Source organism: Erpetoichthys calabaricus, chromosome 3 (genome assembly GCF_900747795.2).
Source record: "Erpetoichthys calabaricus chromosome 3, fErpCal1.3, whole genome shotgun sequence".
Taxonomy (NCBI): domain Eukaryota; kingdom Metazoa; phylum Chordata; class Cladistia; order Polypteriformes; family Polypteridae; genus Erpetoichthys; species Erpetoichthys calabaricus.
Window position 1 is genome coordinate 94293642 of NC_041396.2, and position 18895 is coordinate 94312536.

General features: G+C 39.9%; 1 protein-coding gene across 1 annotated transcript in view; it reads left to right on the plus strand.

The window, feature by feature from the left end:
* Positions 1–731: 731 nt before the first annotated feature.
* etnk2 (ethanolamine kinase 2) overlaps positions 732–18895 on the plus strand; it is a 60049-nt gene continuing 41885 nt past the window's right edge. The window contains exon 1 of the mRNA XM_028797162.2: positions 732–1114. Within this exon, the coding sequence (XP_028652995.1) occupies positions 968–1114 (147 nt within the window). The 5' untranslated portion in view covers positions 732–967. The remainder of the gene's footprint in view (positions 1115–18895) is intronic.

The window sequence follows — 18895 nt, forward strand, 5'->3', positions numbered from 1 at the left end:
TTGGCCCTAGTGTGTGCTTGGTGTGTGGGTGTGTTTGTGTGTGTCCTGCGGTGGGTTGGCACCCTGCCCGGGATTGGTTCCTGCCTTGTGCCCTGTGTTGGCTGGGATTGGCTCCAGCAGACCCCTGTGACCCTGTGTTCGGATTCAGCGGGTTGGAAAATGGATGGATGGATGGATGTTGACTCACCCATCCATCTGTCCATTGTCTAAACTCGCTTATCCAGAGCATGGTTGAGGGGAAGTTGAAGACAATCCCAGGAAGCATTGGACTCATGGCAGTAAAAATTTTTGGACAGGGAGTCAACCCATCGTAAGGGGAACACAAACACACCTCAGGGGCCAGTGTAGCATCGCCAATCCACTTAACCTGCTAGTCTTCAGATTGTGGTAGGAAATTGGGGCATCCAGAGGAAACAGGGTTGATTCAGAATCAACAAATAACCCAACACATACATTTTGGAACCGGTTTACCAGGAAAAAAACTCACCTTTACTTGGGCAGCATGTACAGGCATAAATATACACAGATATTGCACAGATTTGGTGGGTACTGCAACGCCGAAATCAATTTAGTCTTCGAGACTTTAAAACTTCACTCACGATCCTCCTTCCAGCAGATGGCGCGAGAATTCTTGTAGCGTCGGCTTCAATGTCGACTAGACCTTCTTCCCATTACTGTAACAGAGTTTTGTTCAGTGGCGGGAGGGGGCGTAACTCGGATGTTTGAACGGCGCCTATCATATAAAGCGGACCGGCTTATTTTAGGCCTACGCCAGCAGGGAGAGGCTAAAAGAGGGCGGTGCCGAGGGGGACTTAAAAAAAAAAAAAAAAAAAAAGACACGATCCTTTTATAAAATGCACCCCATCATCACCAGCATCATTTTGCATTAACGCCTCTTTTACAATTTTAAAACCGCGTACAGGTTATACATCAATTTCCGGGAGAGAAATATTAATAAGTAAACGATATGGAAACCGAAATACATGTGCCTGTCGGGTCGCCGGCTATTCAAAAGCTGTCAATTTTCGTGGACGAGAATAACGTTATCCCCGGTGCTATGAAGCTGATCGAGGAGCTACGGCCGGGTTGGGACCTTCGCCGAGTCAGGACCAAGGTAATCTGTGATTTCCTGCCGGTGTATAGTGTGTGGTAGCAAATGTGACTGTAAATGAGTATCTCATCACTATACAACATCGTTCTTTTTTAACTTGTGCCATCATGTAAGAGTGATCAAAGGAAGAAATTCTGCTTCGAATGTACATTCAAGAAATTAGTTTTTGGTCCAGCTTCTTGGTGTAAATAGAAAGCTATTACAAATATTAATCTTGCTTCCCTTATTATTTATTATTATTATTATTTATTTTCTTTTTTTGCAAGAATCCTACAGAAATGATCTACTAAATGTGACACATCTTGTTTCAATGGACAATCATTTTATTCATGCAAATTACTGAAAAGTCAAATGATTAATTTATACACATGGAAAATGTCAGACTGTTGAACAAGTTGACATATAATCTGCAGGACCGTGCAGACATCCTTTATAAAGTACAGTAATACTGAGCAATGAAAAATAGAAGACAGTGGGGTAAAGAAATCGTCCAAGCATCTAAAATAAAACAATACAGATTTTTAAAATTCAGACTTCGTTAACGGATGAAAGTGCATGCTTTAACAGTAGATTTAGCTGTTAGCTGATCGCCAACAACAGTTTTGATTTAATAACATGGAAACTGAAAATGATCATATACAGTATGCGAGTCTTCTTCTATGAGACAAAATGGCAAGGCACAGGAAAGAGTGTTCACAGGGCTTGGCTCCTGATACGATTTTCATCTTAAGTGCATTTAGTGTGCAGTTTGATTGTTCACTGTGTTCTCATGGGAGTTCTCTTGTTTTATCTTCTGCATCTCAAAAGCGTAACCATTAGATTTATGAGTAGCACTAAGTTTGTAGGAGTTTGCCTTGTGATGCAGCGGTGAATCATTTATGGTTACTTTGTGCCTCCCACCTTTGGTCAACATAATGGGATGGATTGTACAGGTTCACATAAAGAATGGATGGCCAGATGGACTGAAATGTCCTATTGCATATCAAAGGTATGCAGCTTGATGAAATGGCAGTTTTAAGTTGACAGGGAGTACACAGGCCCAGCTACAGCTAGTATGTGCAATTGTATTCTCTCCAGGTTTGATTCTTGCCTTATGTCCTTTACTGACTTTAGTTCTTGTGGTGTCAAGTCCCAAGTACAGCTAAGAAACCTGCAAGTCTGTTTGTTTTGCAGGACCATTGGAAAGCTTTTTAGCTTGAAAGAAATTATATTTGTAGTTTTTGCTTGCAATTAGGAATAATGTATTGCAGTATATTTATTCATAAATGTCATTGATCGTAGCACATGTAAGACAGTGACCAAGTTGCGTCTTGTAATATTAGTGGAAGTTTTAGTGTATTAAGCATAGTATTTCCTTAAGCATGAATAAGAATAATTCAAAATGCATTTTGTATTTATTCATCTATGTAACATTTGTGTAATGGTTAGGCATCCTGTGCAGGACTGGTTAGTAGGAGAGGTGTACGCTTTTGTGACCAAGTAGTAGAAATGCATGTTCAATAAATGGATGGATTGAGTTACCATTTTTCAAAAACTGTAATCGACTGGTGACTGTGCTTTTTTGTCACCAGACACAGCTCAATGTGCATGTTAGCAAAATGAGTCTAAAGTAATGATGATAGAAGGCCATTTAGACCATACATGTATGTTTTATTTCAGGATTATACTATTAGCCATTAGAGGAAAATTAGACTGAATTGGGGGAGCGGGAGATTGGCCATTCCCTAAACATACTGCCTTTTTTTGATAATTTGTGTATTGAAAATTTTTAATATATAACAAATTGAACAATACATAGAACAGTGCAGTGCAGATGTAACAACTCTCTATTCCTGAACTGGAGAATAAGACGTCGAGTAGCTAAGAATAATGTGTGAACCTTGCCAGGAAATGAGAAAGTATAAAGGTACAAGACAGACTAAAGAGAGGAGAAAGGGACTGTAAACATTTAAGATCTGAAACACTGATAGAAGTAGTTAAGTGCCCTTTGGGTTAAATGGATGATTTGAAGGTCCGTGACAAGGACTGCTGTGTATGTAACTGAATGCAAAATGTAGATAACTGCTTATCATCTCTAACATGATCAGGAGATTTTGGGCATGAAGCATAAAGGAGTATGACAGCATGGCTGCCAAGACACAAAATCTTTTGCTAGTCTGAAGTGAGATGCAGGGTAGACAGGTCCAATTGGATGAAACTCTGAGATAATAGTGGAAATATCCACAAAGAGAAAAGAGGAGAAATTGCAGGATACAAGTTCAGAAGTAAAAAATGGGCATGTGGAGGAAAGTGCAGGGACACACAAGTGAAAGTGACATAGTGGATTGGGTTATAGACCCAGTAAACAACATATATGAGAAGCAGGATAGACCTTATTAAGGAATTTCAGTTAGGTGTGTGGATACGTATGGCTAATAGAGCAATTTGGGGAAGGAAAAAGCTCCCAGAGCCAAAGTAAAAATGGAAAAGCAGTTTATGTTGATTAAAGTAGAGACAGGATTTCTGATGAGAAAGAATAAGTAAAGGAAATGGGAAGCTGAGTGGGCCAAATGAAGGGGTGAAATTCCACATGTTCTCAGCAATGACTTAAATTTTAGATTAAAGAAAAAGGAAGACAAATCTATATATGTATATATAAAATATTTTTTTACACAACCTGATATTGACATTATTTTTAATTCAAAAGAATATGAAGTAATTGCATAACAACAGTAAAGTCAAATAACAGCAATGTCAGGCGTTTATGTTGATCATACTAATTGTTGACAATTTTAGAATATTTAAGTACTCTGAAAAAGAACAAGACTGATATGTTTGCCACTCAATAACTCTTTAATGATTGGCCATATCAAAAATGTCCTCCCACTTTTCTAAATTCTCATTTTATGACAAACAAAAAAGGTCATATTCTGTTTTTTCTCCTTGGCAAATATCCATCCATCCATCCATCCATCCTCTTCCGCTTATCCGAGGTCAGGTTGCAGGGGCAGCAGCTTGAGCAGAGATGCCCAGACTTCCCTCTCCCCGGCCACTTCTTCTAGCTCTTCCGGGGGAATCCCAAGGCGTTCCCAGGCCAGCCGGGAGACATAGTCCCTCCAGCATGTCCTGGGTCTTCCCTGGGGCCTCCTCCTGGTTGGACGTGCCCGGAACACCTCACCAGGAGGCGTCCAGGAGGCATCCTGATCAGATGCCCGAGCCACCTCATCTGACTCCTCTCGATGTGGAGGAGCAGCGGCTCTACTCTGAGCCCCTCCCGGATGATTGAGCTTCTCACCCTATCTTTAAGGGAGAGCCCAGACACCCTGCGGAGAAAACTCATTTCAGCCGCTTGTATTCGCGATCTCTTTCTTTCGGTCACTACCCATAGCTCATGACCATAGGTGAGGGTAGGAACATAGATCGACTGGTAAATTGAGAGCTTTGCCTTACGGCTCAGCTCCTTTTTCACCACGACAGACCGATGCAGAGCCCACATCACTGCGGACACCGCACTGATCCGCCTGTCGATCTCACGCTCCATTCTTCCCTCACTCGTGAACAAGACCCCGAGATACTTGAACTCCTCCACTTGGGGCAGGATCTCGCTCCCAACCCTGAGAGGGCACTCCACCCTTTTCCGGCTGAAGACCATGGTCTCGGATTTGGAGGTGCTGATTCCCATCCCAGCCGCTTCACACTCAGCTGCGAACTGATCCAGAGAGAGCTGAAGATCACGGCCTGATGAAGCAAACAGGACAACATCATCTGCAAAAAGCAGTGACCCAATCCTGAGTCCACCAAGCCGGACTCCCTCAATACCCTGGCTGCGCCTAGAAATTCTGTCCATAAAAGTTATGAACAGAATCGGTGACAAAGGGCAGCCCTGGCAGAGTCCAACTCTCACTGGAAACGGGTTCGACTTACTGCCGGCAATGCGGACCAAGCTCTGACACCGATCGTACAGGGACCGAACAGCTCTTATCAGGGGGTCCGGTACCCCATACTCTCGGCACACCCCCCACAGGATTCCCCGAGGGACACGGCCGAACGCCTTTTCCAAGTCCACAAAACACATGTAGACTGGTTGGGCGAACTCCCATGCACCTTCCAGGACCCTGCTAAGGGTGTAGAGCTGGTCCACTGTTCCGCGACCAGGACGAAAACCACACTGTTCCTCCTGAATCCGAGGTTCGACTATCCGATGGACCCTCCTCTCCAGAACCCCCAAATAGACTTTTCCAGGGAGGCTGAGGAGTGTGATCCCTCTGTAGTTGGAACACACCCTCCGGTCCCACTTCTTAAAGAGGGGGACCACCACCCCAGTCTGCCAATCCAGAGGCACTGTCCCTGATGTCCATGCGATGTTGCAGAGACGTGTCAACCAAGACAGCCCTACAACATCCAGAGCCTTGAGGAACTCCGGGCGTATCTCATCCAACTCCGGGGCCCTGCCACCAAGGAGGTTTTTGACCACCTCGGTGACCTCAGTCCCAAAGATGGGGGAGCCCACTTCCGAGTCCCCAGGCTATGCTTCCTCATTGGAAGGCATGTTAGTGGGATTGAGGAGGTCTTCGAAGTACTCCCCCCACCGACCCATAACGTCCCGAGTCGAGGTCAGCAGCGCACCATCCCCACCATACACAGTGTTGACACTGCACTGCTTCCCCCTCCTGAGACGCCGGACGGTGGACCAGAATCTCCTCGAAGCCGTCCGAAAGTCGTTCTCCATGGCCTCCCCAAACTCCTCCCATGCACGAGTTTTTGCCTCAGCAACCACCGAAGCCGCATTCCGCTTGGCCTGCCGGTACCTATCAGCTGCCTCCAGGACAAAAGGGACCGGTAGGACTCCTTCAGCTTGACGGCATCCTTCACCGCTGGTGTCCACCAACGGGTTCGGGGATTGCCGCCATGACAGGCACCGACCACCTTACGGCCACAGCTCCGGTCAGCCGCCTCAACAATAGAGGCACAGAACATGGCCCATTCGGACTCAATGTCCCCCACCTCCCTCAGGACATGGTCGAAGTTCTGCCGGAGGTGGGAGTTGAAGCTACTTCTGACAGGGGGCTCTGCCAGACGTTCCCAGCAGACCCTCACAACACGTTTGGGCCTACCAGGCCTGACCGGCATCCTCCCCCACCATCGGAGCCAACTCACCACCAGGTGGTGATCAGTTGACAGCTCCGCCCCTCTCTTCACCCAAGTGTCCAAGACATGTGGCCGCAAGTTCGACGACACGACCACAAAGTCGATCATCGAACTGAGGCCTAGGGTGTCCTGGTGCCAAGTGCACATATGAACACCCCTATGCTTGAACATGGTGTTCGTTATGGACAATCCGTGATGAGCACAGAAGTCCAATAACAAAACACCACTCGGGTTCAGATCGGGGGGGCCATTCCTCCCAATTACGCCCTTCCAGGTCTCACTGTCATTGCCCACGTGAGCATTGAAGTCTCCCAGCAGTACGAGGGAGAATAATAATAAGCTAGCAAATGACCCATTGGCAAATAATAAGCTAGCAAATGACCCGTTTGTGACAAGATCTCACTTTTGAGAGTGGGGGGGACTAAGAGGGGTGGACACTATAGTGAGGAGGAGGGTTCCTTTACTGCACTATCCTTATTTGTTTCTTGGCGATCGAGTTGTATGTTGCAAGTATGGTGGATTCTACATGCTCTATTACATTTCAATTTTGTTACTGATCTATTGAGATAATTATTATTACTGTTTTATGAATTGTTCTTTGCTTCGATGTGACTTCTATTTCAGAAGCATTAATTGCTAAATCATAACAAAAAATCTCTGTTTCGATGTGTAGTTCATAAGTGTCAGATATTATTTTTATTTTTTGAACACATGTAATGTACATTTTATCACTGTTCAGGGCAAAGCTAAGTGGAACAGCCAATAAACAATAAAATGAGGCACGATAGTTTAGAATATGTGGAGCCTAGAAATATTAAACTTGTCACAAAGGGTGGTGGTTCCTGCAGAGTGCCAATGACGATAAACGCAATGTCAGCCAGCAATGTTAAGTGTGGTATTGTAAAAAAATACGTTTGCAAGTATGTCATTTCTTGGGAGAGCCAATATATCTTTCCACAGTATGCCAATCCACAGTATGCCAAATGTGGTGATTGTAAGTGACAGAACAAGGCCCAGGGAATTGCTCTAGGATTCATGTGTCAGTGAGACAAAAAGAATACCCACCAGTGAAAGAGGGAAAGCAAGGGATGATTCAGGAAGTACTCAAGATGAAGGTGAAGATGGAGAAGATACCTAAGACCAGACGGTCTAAGTGGTGAAACAAATAAATGTTAATTGTTTAAGGTACAGTATTCTTGTTGTGCATTTCATAAGAATTTCGTGATTAGGATCAGATTTCCAACCAATAATTACAAGGGAGTGTAGTGTAAATTCATTTTAATGCCAGTTGTGAGTGGAAAGAAAGGGGAGATTAGACCACACACAAGTACAAACACTGCCCTTAGTAGATCTTTGGCCATATTTAGAGAAGAACATCTCACCATTAATCCAAACATGTCCTCTCCAAGGTAACTGAAGGTTTCAGTGACAGGGGTGGGTGAAGATAAATGAGCCAAGTATTAAGAAAGATTTGGTTCAGTGCATTTTATAACCAGTAGTATTAGTATTGAATATGTTTAGAATAATGGAAATTTCCAGAAGAGTATTCACCGGCTAAAGGAGAACATCCTCTGCAAAAAGAGGGACTCAATATGGGTGGTCAATTGCTGAGGATCACTGACAGAGGACAGATCAAAATGTAGTGATAAAATTCAACAGTGTCTTGTTTTTGAAGAGAAAGGGATGAAAGATTGAGAAATTCAACAAGATAATTGATGATGGAGAAAATAACATTTTACCCAAGGTTTATATCTTAGACAGAATACCAATCTCCTGTGCTGCACTGTAAAATCACTAAAGTTTTTTTTTGTGTGTGTGCGTGTGTGTGTAAACCTTCTAATGAGATCTCTTTTGGATGTTCCTGGCCTCTTTTAGTTGGTGTCTTTGAAGCTTAAAAAAATAATTATGAGGGAGCTTGATTAGGGTCAACCAGCGACCAGCCTACATCTTGCGTGTCCACATCCTTGGAGACAAAATCTGAGAGATGTGGCCAGTGTAGTTTTCAAACAAATTTGCCTTTATCACCTTCCATGGTGTCTTTGGGTCATACAATTCTAGGTTTTACCAACATAAGCCACCCTCTTGATTAACATGTTTTTCTCTAAGAACAGATTTCCCTGGCCACTATTGCATTTTCATCTTTGATGTTGACAACTTCAGCAGTAAGGTCCGTGAAATTACCTTGCATGGTGTCTCCCAGGACTGCAGTTTTTTCCATCACAAGGTTCTTATAGCGTATTGTAGGAGTTGTCACAAAAAGCAACCTCCATGCCAGAATGTTGGGAGTTCTGCAGCAAGTCAAAGGCTGCTGATTGTGTTCTGCTTTGGGCAGAGGATATCTTTATTATTGCACAGTAGCCAGAAGACTTTGATATTCTTATTAGAAATTAGCATGTCAATTAATGTTCAAAAAGAACGTAAGGTAATGGAACTCAAGCCTAAAGCAGCTACCCCCATGTAGAACCATCTTATAAGAATGTATTCCAGGAAAAATCTGTTCAATTCCTTACTGCATAATGAGGGTCTACGTTTTTCAGTTTTGTGTCTGATCTTCCAAACTTCACTACTGTTAGTTTTGGCCATGGATCCCTGTGATGCAGGAATTTGTTGTCTACAGTGCAACAAATTCTAGATATTAACAAAGGAAATACAATCTAAACATAAATATTAAACATGTAGTCTTTTAGCATTTTATTTGATCAATTGTTTAATCTTAAATTAGTAAAAAAGTTATAGCTCAAAACTGCTGACATTGATATCAGATATTATTGACACGAGAAGTGCACCATCATACTATGTCTGTTGAGTATCCTGCTTTTTGCCAGGTTTTGTGCTGTATTTTTGTAATGTTTTTGACATTGTTTGTGTATGGGCACCTTGTGGTGGACTGCCACTGTATTCATTGTTGTCTGAGCACGAAATAAGATGTAATAATTAAAATACATGTTATAAATTGTTAAATTGAGTTTGTATTAACCTTTATACTAACTGAAATACCACCATCTTATTTAATGTTGCTCTTACTTATATAATGGGTAAGAATGAATAAGAATTTTGTTGTTGCAAAAAAAGAAAATAAAACAGAGGAATTAACATATATTGTGGTATAAAATAAGTGAGTGTGCTTACTGAATAAATACATTGTGCCCTTAATGAATTTTTTTTTTTTATAAGTTTTTATTTTCTTATTTGAGAAAAGCACTTGTACTGATTGTCCAGTCAGAAGGACAGAGGGGGAAGGACTTGCTGCGGGTCAGGGTGATAAAAGATGCAGATGGAACTTTACTAACAAGTGGGGAGAGTGTGTTGAAAAGGTGGAAGGAGTACTTTGAAGGACTTATGAATATGGAAAATGAGAGAGAGAGAGTGTGTAGGTTGGATGAAGTGGAGAGAGTAAATCACAAAGTACCGGGGATCAGCTGCTAGGCTGAATTGAGGGAAGCTATGAAGAGAATGAAAAGTGGAAAAGCATCTGGCCCAGATAATATACCTGTGGAGGCATGGAGATGTTTAGTTGAGATGGAAATAAGAGTTTCTAACTCAGTTGTTTAACAAAATCTCAAAAAGGAAGAAAATGCCTGAGGAGTGGAGAATAAGTATATTAGTACCAATTTTCAAGAATAAAGGAGGTGTTCAGTGCTGCAGTAACTACAGGGATATAAACTTGATCAGCCACACCATGAAGATATGGGAAAGAGTGATGAGTACTAGGCTGAGAGGAGAGGTAGTAATCTGTGAGCAGCAATTGGTTTCATGTCAGGAAAGAGTACTATAGATGTGATGTTTGCTTTAAGAGTGTTGATGGAGAAGTACACAGAAAGTCAGAAGGAATTTCATTTTGTGTTTGTGGACTTAGAGAAAGCATATGACAGTGTGCCAAGAGAGGAGTTATGGTACTGTATGAGTAAGTCGGGAGTAGCAGGAAAGTATATGAAGGTGGTACAGGATATGCGTGAGGACAGTATGACTGTGATGAGGTGGTGGTTGGAATGACAGCCTAGTTCAAGATGAGAGAGTTTGATTACATCAAGAAACGGTTCTGAGTCCTTTTCTGTTTGTAGTGGTGATGAACTGGTTGACAGATGAGGTCAAACAAGAGTCTTCATGGACTGTGATGTTCGCAGATGATATGATCTATAGTGAGAGTAGACAGCAAATTAAGGTGAACCTGGAGAGGTTGAAAAATGAGAAGGGAAATGAGAGACAGTAGCAGTAAGACAGTGTACAGGTGCATAAATGAGAAAGAAGGTGGTGAAAGTGTGCAACTGCGGGGAGTGAGGTGGTGAAGGTAGACCAATTTAATTACTTGGGTTTAACAGTCCTAAGCAACAGAGTGTGTGGCAGAGGAGTAGCAAAGAAAGTGTAGGTAGGGTGGACTGGGTGGAGAAGTGTGATGGGAGTGATTTGTGATAGAAGACTAACTGCGGGAATGAAAGGGAAGGTCTTTAAAACGATAGTGAGATCAGCAGTGTTGTGTGGTTTAGAGACTATGGCACTGACATAAACACAGGAGGCAGAGCTGGAAGTGGCAGAGTTGAAGATGCTATGATTTTTGCTCAGAGTAACGAGGGTAGACAGAATTAGAAATGAGTATATTAGTGGGACAGCACAGGTATGACAGTTTGGTGACCAAGTGAGAGAAGCTAGATTGAGCTGGTTTGGGCATATACAGGTGTACATCAGGAAAATAATATTGAGGATTGAACCACCAGGCAAGAGGAAAAGAGGAGGGACAAAGGGTAGGTTTATGGATATGGTGAGGGCGGACATGAAGGCAGTTAATGTGGCAAAAAGTTATGACAGGGATAGATGGAGAGGGATGATGCGCTGTGGCAACCCCTAAATGGATTAACAAAAGTCTTCACTAAACATTTAAGAAAATAAAAAAGCAGAACAAAAGTAAAACAAGTTTATAATACTAACTTCTTATATGATTAATTTTTCAAACATTTCTTAATTTTGTCATGCCTGTGGAAACTTATTATTACCGTATACTGTATTCTCCCCATCAGGGTACTTGTGCATGTTTTTAAACACTTGTTTTTTTACACTTTGCCCAGAAAATGCAGTCTAGTAAAAATAAAGTCTTCAGCAAAACCTATCCTATTTATATGGACCATTTTTTTTTTATGAATATTCTTTTAAGTCATTTCTTATGCGGCCACAGCATTTGCTGACAAGACAGCATTCTCTGAAATTCTTTGTTGTTGCATTGTTTGTTCTTTTGAATGTGCAAGCGGTTTAAGTTGCATAAAATAAAACAATACTGCTATAAACATTTTTTTATCTGGGCACGTTAACTCAGGGGTTCAGGAACAAAAGAGGAATTTGTAAAACTTGATCTAAATCAAAGAAAAATCTAGAAAATTCTACAGACATTGATTAAAATAATGGATATTTTTATTTAATGGCACTAAGGTACACCACACCTAGTTCTTGATTGCATGGAATTTAAATGTTCTCCTTGTGTCTATGTGACTTTTCCTCACACATCTGAAAGGCACATATGTTAAGGTGATTGGGGATTCCAAGTACGACTGGTATGTGTGTTTGTGCCCATTAATGAACTGCTTTCCCACCCATTGAATCAAGCAGATTTGAGAATGTTATTTCCATTTAATTTATTTTCACCACATCATTATTGTTATGATCGGCAGTAACCTCACTTAACCGCTCAGAATACCAACGGACTTCACTTCTTCAAGCTTTCCATCCTTAAACGGCCTATAGTCTCTATCTTTCAGTTGTTTTACAATGTTTTTTTAAAATTGCAGTTAAATTGTTTGTTGTTGTACAATGATGGACTGAAAAAAACGCTACTCTACCAATATACGTTTTGCATCTCGAATAAATGTAAAAAATGTTATTCAAAATTGGCGTGCCACCGTGGCTCATTGGTCAATAGTTCTGCCTCACAGTTTCAGATTCCTGGGTTTAAATCCAGATCTTGACATTAGGTGCGCAGTTTGAATGCTGTGTTTCTCCTGCGGGTATACTGATTTTCTTCCAAATCCTCAAAACATGTAGGTTACCTTAAGTGGCAACCAGAGATTGGCACAGTCTCGGCATTTTTATGTATGCTGTTACAATAAGTTCCTCTGTTTTAATTTCTTTTACTAGAATAAGCAATTTAAGAAAATTATTGAATATTAAAAACACTATGATGAGTATACATCATAGACATGTTCACATCATGGGCTTATTATTAAAATCTAGTGATGGCTTTAAGTTTCATTATAGTGAATTTGAACTGAAGTGTACATCACATGTGATATGCTGAGAAGTACATTTTTTGATGTACCTTCTCTTCTGATATGTTAGGATGTAATCATATTTTGTATGTGTGTGTGATTCAGAGGAAGAGTAGACCAGAGTAAAGACTGATGTGTTGAAAATGTTAAGGTAGTGGACACCAAATACATCAGCATATATATTAAAGGAACAGCAGTTCTCCAGGAGTTGTCGTGCAGAACACTGTCAAGTATGTATTAAGATTTGGCCATCACCTAAAATATATTCTGTCAACATTAGTCTTGTGTTAGGAACTTTACCATTAATTGATGCAAGGGAACCAACAGAGGCTAGCGCAACTTGTGCAGAATAACAGACAAACAAGTGTTAGTCAACTAACTGCTAAGTACAAAAATTGTGCAGAAAGAATGATGTTCAGAAATTAATGATAATTGTACTGTGTCACAATTAAGTTATGAGTGTTGACAGCCCAATCAAGTTCCACTTCTGACAGTGAAAAGAAGATGTGGCTCTGGTGCACTAACATATACAAGAGCTAGACACTAGAGTATTATAAATGTGTCTCCTGCTCTGAAGAATCCTAGCCTCTACAGCTAAATCATGCTGATGGGACTAGGATAGGCAGAATATCTTGTCATTGAATGCACCCTGCTTGGTGTTAGCTACGGAGGATAGTGGTGTCATCATAATGTTGTAAAATCTGTTTTCAAGGCACACATTGGGTCCTTCGACGTGAGTAGAGCAACATTTAAATGCCATCTGTTATCTGAACATAAGTTATCGCAGCAGTGTACCAGTATATAAATTGCTTTTTTTTTCAGAAGAATAATACTCTATGTGGTAATGGTTCTTCTTAATTCAGTTGCTTCACCAGTCATCAGATTTCAATCCAGCTGAGCATCTGTGTAATGGGATTGAATGAGTTATTTGGAGTAGAAACACTCTATTCCTTAGATATTTAATTTCACATCCTGTTCCAATAAGTCCACCTGAGCAGATATATAAATGAAGAAATACTTACCAACAAGGTACATATAGTGGTTGTTAGTACATGAATAATTTTATTATGCAGCCAACATCAATGGGAACACTGTAAAAGGTCACACAGCAGTCTTCTTTATTTCCACCAGCACCAGCTGTCACAAGTGAGCAATACCAATCTGTAAACACTCGTCATCACATGCTCTCTTTCTAAATCCCTAGCAGTTTCTCTTTCTTTCTTTCCCTCCAGAATGATTACTTGTTGCCTCCATCTGTGTAAAATATAGGGTGTGGAGTCGGAAATTTCATTATTATGTAGAAAAGACACATCAAGAGATTTCCTTTATTTTATTGTACACACGAGGACTTTGCAGACATTCATACATCACCTTATTAGAACTTCACTTTCTCATATGGATTGTGCATGTTCTCCATGTGTATGTGTGGGTTTTTTCTTTGCATGCTTTAGTTTTCTTGCCAAAACTTGAAGATTGTCTACATTGAATAAGGTTACTAGGTAACTTTTACTTGACATAATGTGAGTGTGTTTATTTGTGTGAGAGAAAGAGTGCCCTTAGATGGCTTAACACATTTTCCTGCCTTCCCCGAAGATGCCAATACAGACTTTGTCCGTCTATGACTATGAAATGAATAAGGGGATGTGAAATCAATGGATGCACTCATACAGTGTTTAAAAGATTCATATACAAATCTTAACACTTTTTTTTCCACCATCAATTTGTATAGAAACTATAAGGTAACTTTGAACTTACTGTAGGTGTTTAATCATTTGCATATGTTTTCCATTTTGAACATCCTAAAATGCAAATCCTATTGAACACTTCAGCTGCTATTCCTAAACTTTTCCATTCAAGAACTTGTGTTTTAAAGCCCAGGGTCGTCTAAAGTCAAAGCCTACTGCATTTGCAAGACAAGAACCACATCTGGACAGGAGTTGTATCTCATTTCAACCCTGTAATGGAAAAGAAAACATAATATAAAATATGTTAAATGTGGATGAGTTTATATTATTATTTACTTATTTAGCAGACACCTTTATCCAAGGCAACTTACAAAGAAAGTTGTAATGCATATAAGAATGATTAGTAGGTGCAAACATCAAAGGCAACAGAAAACATGACAAAAAAACGAGCAAGATGGACTACTACTATTACTACTATATAATTATACCTGCAACTACCTGACCCAAACTGTTTGCTTTAATGTTTTTAATCAAATTATGCATGAGTATGGACAAATAGACGTAAGCAGGGTTGATAAAAATGCCAACTTGAGGCTTGGCAAGAAGAACGGGGTAATAATAAAACACGTGGATTCTACGGCCTTGACTTGACAGCTTACTTTATTATTTATGTGCTGATAACGCAGTCGTCGACACCCCACGTCTGCAAGACTAGCAGGCTGTTGACGGCCGCCCGTTACTATGGCAACTGTAAAGCTCTGATGACGCACAGTGACAGAAAGTTGTTATTGCTGACCTTTGAAATATATTTTTAAAAACACCGGCTTAGCAATAGGAAGTGAGAAAGACTAAGTAAGTTAAACATGGCATTTTCAGCACCTTGCTGAAAGTCTTAAAGTAAAGCGAAGTGTAAGGCATCGTTGCCTACTTAAAAGGGAAGTCGAAAAGGTTGAGCCTTCAGTTAATCTTTTGAACAAAATTTACAGTAAACGAATCCGGAAACACCCACTGATATTTTAGTGAAGTATGGAATCAGTTTTGGTCTAATGTACGATGTTTATTTATCTCGTTCAAGATATTTTGTTGTTTCCGGGAACATATAATGAATAGACAAGAGAGCAGAATCTCAAAAGGTGGACTTGTGTGTTCTCTGTGTGTGTGTGTGTGTATAATGTGTATGAATATATAAGATAGGAGAAATACTAGCGAGTGTATATGTTAGTATTTGGAGAAAGGAAGAGGTTACACAGGATACACAATAATTTATATACATGTGCGCCTGTCAGGTCTTTACTAATTGCTGACAGGCTTAAATGTCATGTGACGTCTGCTCCTAAGCAGGAAGGATTTGATGGGAGTAAAAGGCTATTGTCTTCAGTCACAACTGAAAGTGACAGGTTCCTTTTTAAAGGCTTGCACTTAAGTACGTGCATTGTTATTTATTTATTTATTTTTTTAAATCTACAGCTAAATTAGTACAATCATTTTAAGTTATAAGATCTAAGTGCATAATGAGTTTAGATGATTAGTGCATTATGTAATACACATAAGGTTGCAGCAATAACCGAACGTTTGAGTGTCTAAATGGTGATTATTAATTGAAATCTTGTGAACTAGTAGATAGCACAAATTACTATACTTAAAATTATATTGTTCCTTTTTTGTTAATTATATTGAGTTTTAAAATTTTGATTTGCTGTCCTTGTCGGTGGACCACTTAATTTCAGTATGTTTTATTTAATCCCTTTTTTGTAAAGTGAGTAATGTTTTGTCGTCTCTGTTCGTTTGGAATTTTCAAAGTATATAGTAGTTTCTGAAAAGTTAAGATTAAAGGTTTGTACCAACCCAAAAGTGTATTGGATCTTGCAAGTAAAGGTTAAAAACATTCATAGGATAAGTAGAGACTGGAAAAAGCCTTGCAATTGATAGATAGATAAAATAGCAAGTGGTTCTTCCAGTTCAGCAAATGAAAATTTGGAAAGCCACAGGATTGCACTAGATTAAAAAAGGTAGAAAATAACATATTTTAAAATGATGTAAAGTTAAAGTAAATTAAATTAGACAAATGTTAAAATGAGCTCCATGTCTAAGGATTTAAAAATAAGAGTAGTCTAATATGCTTCAGGTGACAGGTGTATTAAAGCCTTTAAAACACCTGTCCTAATGCTTAAAAAATGTAAAGACATTATTTATAAACCTTTGGAAAAAGATTCCTGTAATGATTTCAAATGTTGTATTTATTAAGATGCCTGAAAATTTGAAAAACTGTTACTTGTTAACAGGAGGGAGAAAAAAAAAAGCTCCCATAAATAATGCTTCTGTAAAATGACAAAAACTGAAATGAACCACAAACAAGAAGACTATTTCTATGAAAGCAACACTCTGTCCCACAGCCAGTATGGATGTAGCATTAAAACATTTTGTCAGTCCAATTTGACTTTTTTTAACAGAATATTGAAATATTAGACAAAAGCATACCTTGCAATATTATTTACTTAGACTTTGAAAAAGACTTGGATATGACTGGCATTAGAGATTAATCCTGAAACTAGAAGTTATTTGTATTGGCAGTAAAATCTGAAACTGGATTTCAGATTGTTTAGTGGAAAGGAGACAAAAGGTTTGCAGATGACTCCTAGTTTTTTTTTTTTTCTATTTTGTGATCTAGTATTTCATCTTTTAATCATAACTTTGTCATGTACTGAAACTGTCTATTTTAGAGACAGAGTGAAATGGAGAACAAGGACTTCTTTTTTTTTTTTTTTCTTGTTTTTATATCCTGAAATAGAGATTAAGAACCCTTTGTTAAGATGTAATGTAGCTATTTGTTAGTTTTTAGTAATGGCTCGTAAAGTCTTTGTGCTAACATTACTTGTGTACAATAATGAGACTGCCTGTCTGCACATTTAAAATTTCTTGGCATGAAATTATGTGCCTTTTATTTTAAACTTACTGAAAATAAACAGGGCAAAATATCTCTGTAGATCATGTTGATAATTTCAATTGAAGTGCACTTTTCCATCACCACATGCTAAGTCATTGCCCTGGAAATGTGCTGTGAAGTGGAAAACAGCTTGTTTACATGGCCACGTTGTGCATATTCTTTGCATGGCAATGGGAACTCTCAGCTGGGTTTACATGACCTACCTTTTTAAGCGTAGAACAGAGGGCAAAGTGTGTTTTTAGCTAGAAAGAATTCCACTGTTAAACACAGATGACTTGTTTTAGGTATTAAAAGAAAAAAGAAACCAATGCTAAGCTTGTATGTTGTCCTTTCATCCATCTTAACTAATCTCACCCAAGATCATGATGTTTAAAGCACATTGTGGCAACATTCACAAAAATCTGAAATGGATGAACAGTAGCATGTGTAATGATTCTGCTTTAACTGTACTGAAAATTTAAGTCCTGGATATTTGGAGATCACATTGTAAAACAAAGACAAACATTGAAAGTGTAATTTATAATTCTTGCAGCAGTAGAAAATTGTCATTTCTCTTCTAACAGTTTCATTCATTTGTATGCAGCAAGTACACTGTAGACCTTTCTTTCTTTCTTTCTTTTTCTTTCTTACATATAGTTGGTTAGTTGAAGCAGTGGAGCAGTAATAGGACTCTAAACAGAGCCTTCCAATATGGTCTTACTCATAGACCTGCTTGCAGGGCTGGATGCAGGTCAGCATCATCCTCAGGACAGAGAAATTGCAGGTTAAGGCCTTGGTCAAGGGCCCAACAGAATGGAATCCCTTCTGAAACTTACGGGATTCGAACCGGCAACCTTCCTATTGCCAGCACAGATCCCTAGCCTCAGAGCCTCCACTTCTCCACACCAGTACCTAGCTTACAATTTGTAAATATATAATGACATTCTCATAAATATGGTAATAGCTACCTTGCTTGTAAACATTTCCTCCAATTTCCTCCTCAACCCAAAAATGCAGATACTAGTTCATTTGGATTCTTTAAGGTACCCTAGTATTTAAAAGTGGGATTGTGTACCACAGTGTGGCCTTATACAGGTATTATGTGACTTCCAAACCTGATTGGCCCCTATCCTATGCCCAAGCCATGGATGTAGTAGAGACGGTGGTTAATCACCATCATAGAAGCAAATTTTATCGAAACAGTTTGTCTCTCTCTGCAACATGTCACATTTTAACCACAAATGTGAGGAAAGAACACAAACAAGATGTGTGGCAGCTTATCTTTTTTATTCTTAAATAGATCCTGTGCTCAAGTGTGTCTGGTTCAGCTTTCCTGAATGAATATTTTTTGAAAAGTTTTTATCCAGGTTAGGGTCTTTGAACGAGAGCTTTTGGAAGCACTGAACACAGGGCAGGAATCAACCTAGGATGGGTTGCTAGTCCATTTAACAACAACATTTATTTATATAGTACATTTTCATAAAAAGGGGCGGCACGGTGGCGCAGTGGGTAGCGCTGCTGCCTCGCAGTTGGGAGATCTGGGGACCTGGGTTTGCTGCCCGGGTCCTCCCTGCGAGGAGTTTGCATGTTCTCCCCGTGTCTGCGTAGGTTTCCTCCGGGCGCTCCGGTTTCCTCCCACAGTCCAAAGACATGCAGGTTAGGTGGATTGGCGATTCTAAATTGGCCCTAGTGTGTGCTTGGTGTGTGGGTATGTTTGTGTGTGTCCTGCGGTGGGTTGGCACCCTGCCCGGGATTGGTTCCTGCCTTGTGCCCTGTGTTCGCTGGGAATGGCTCCAGC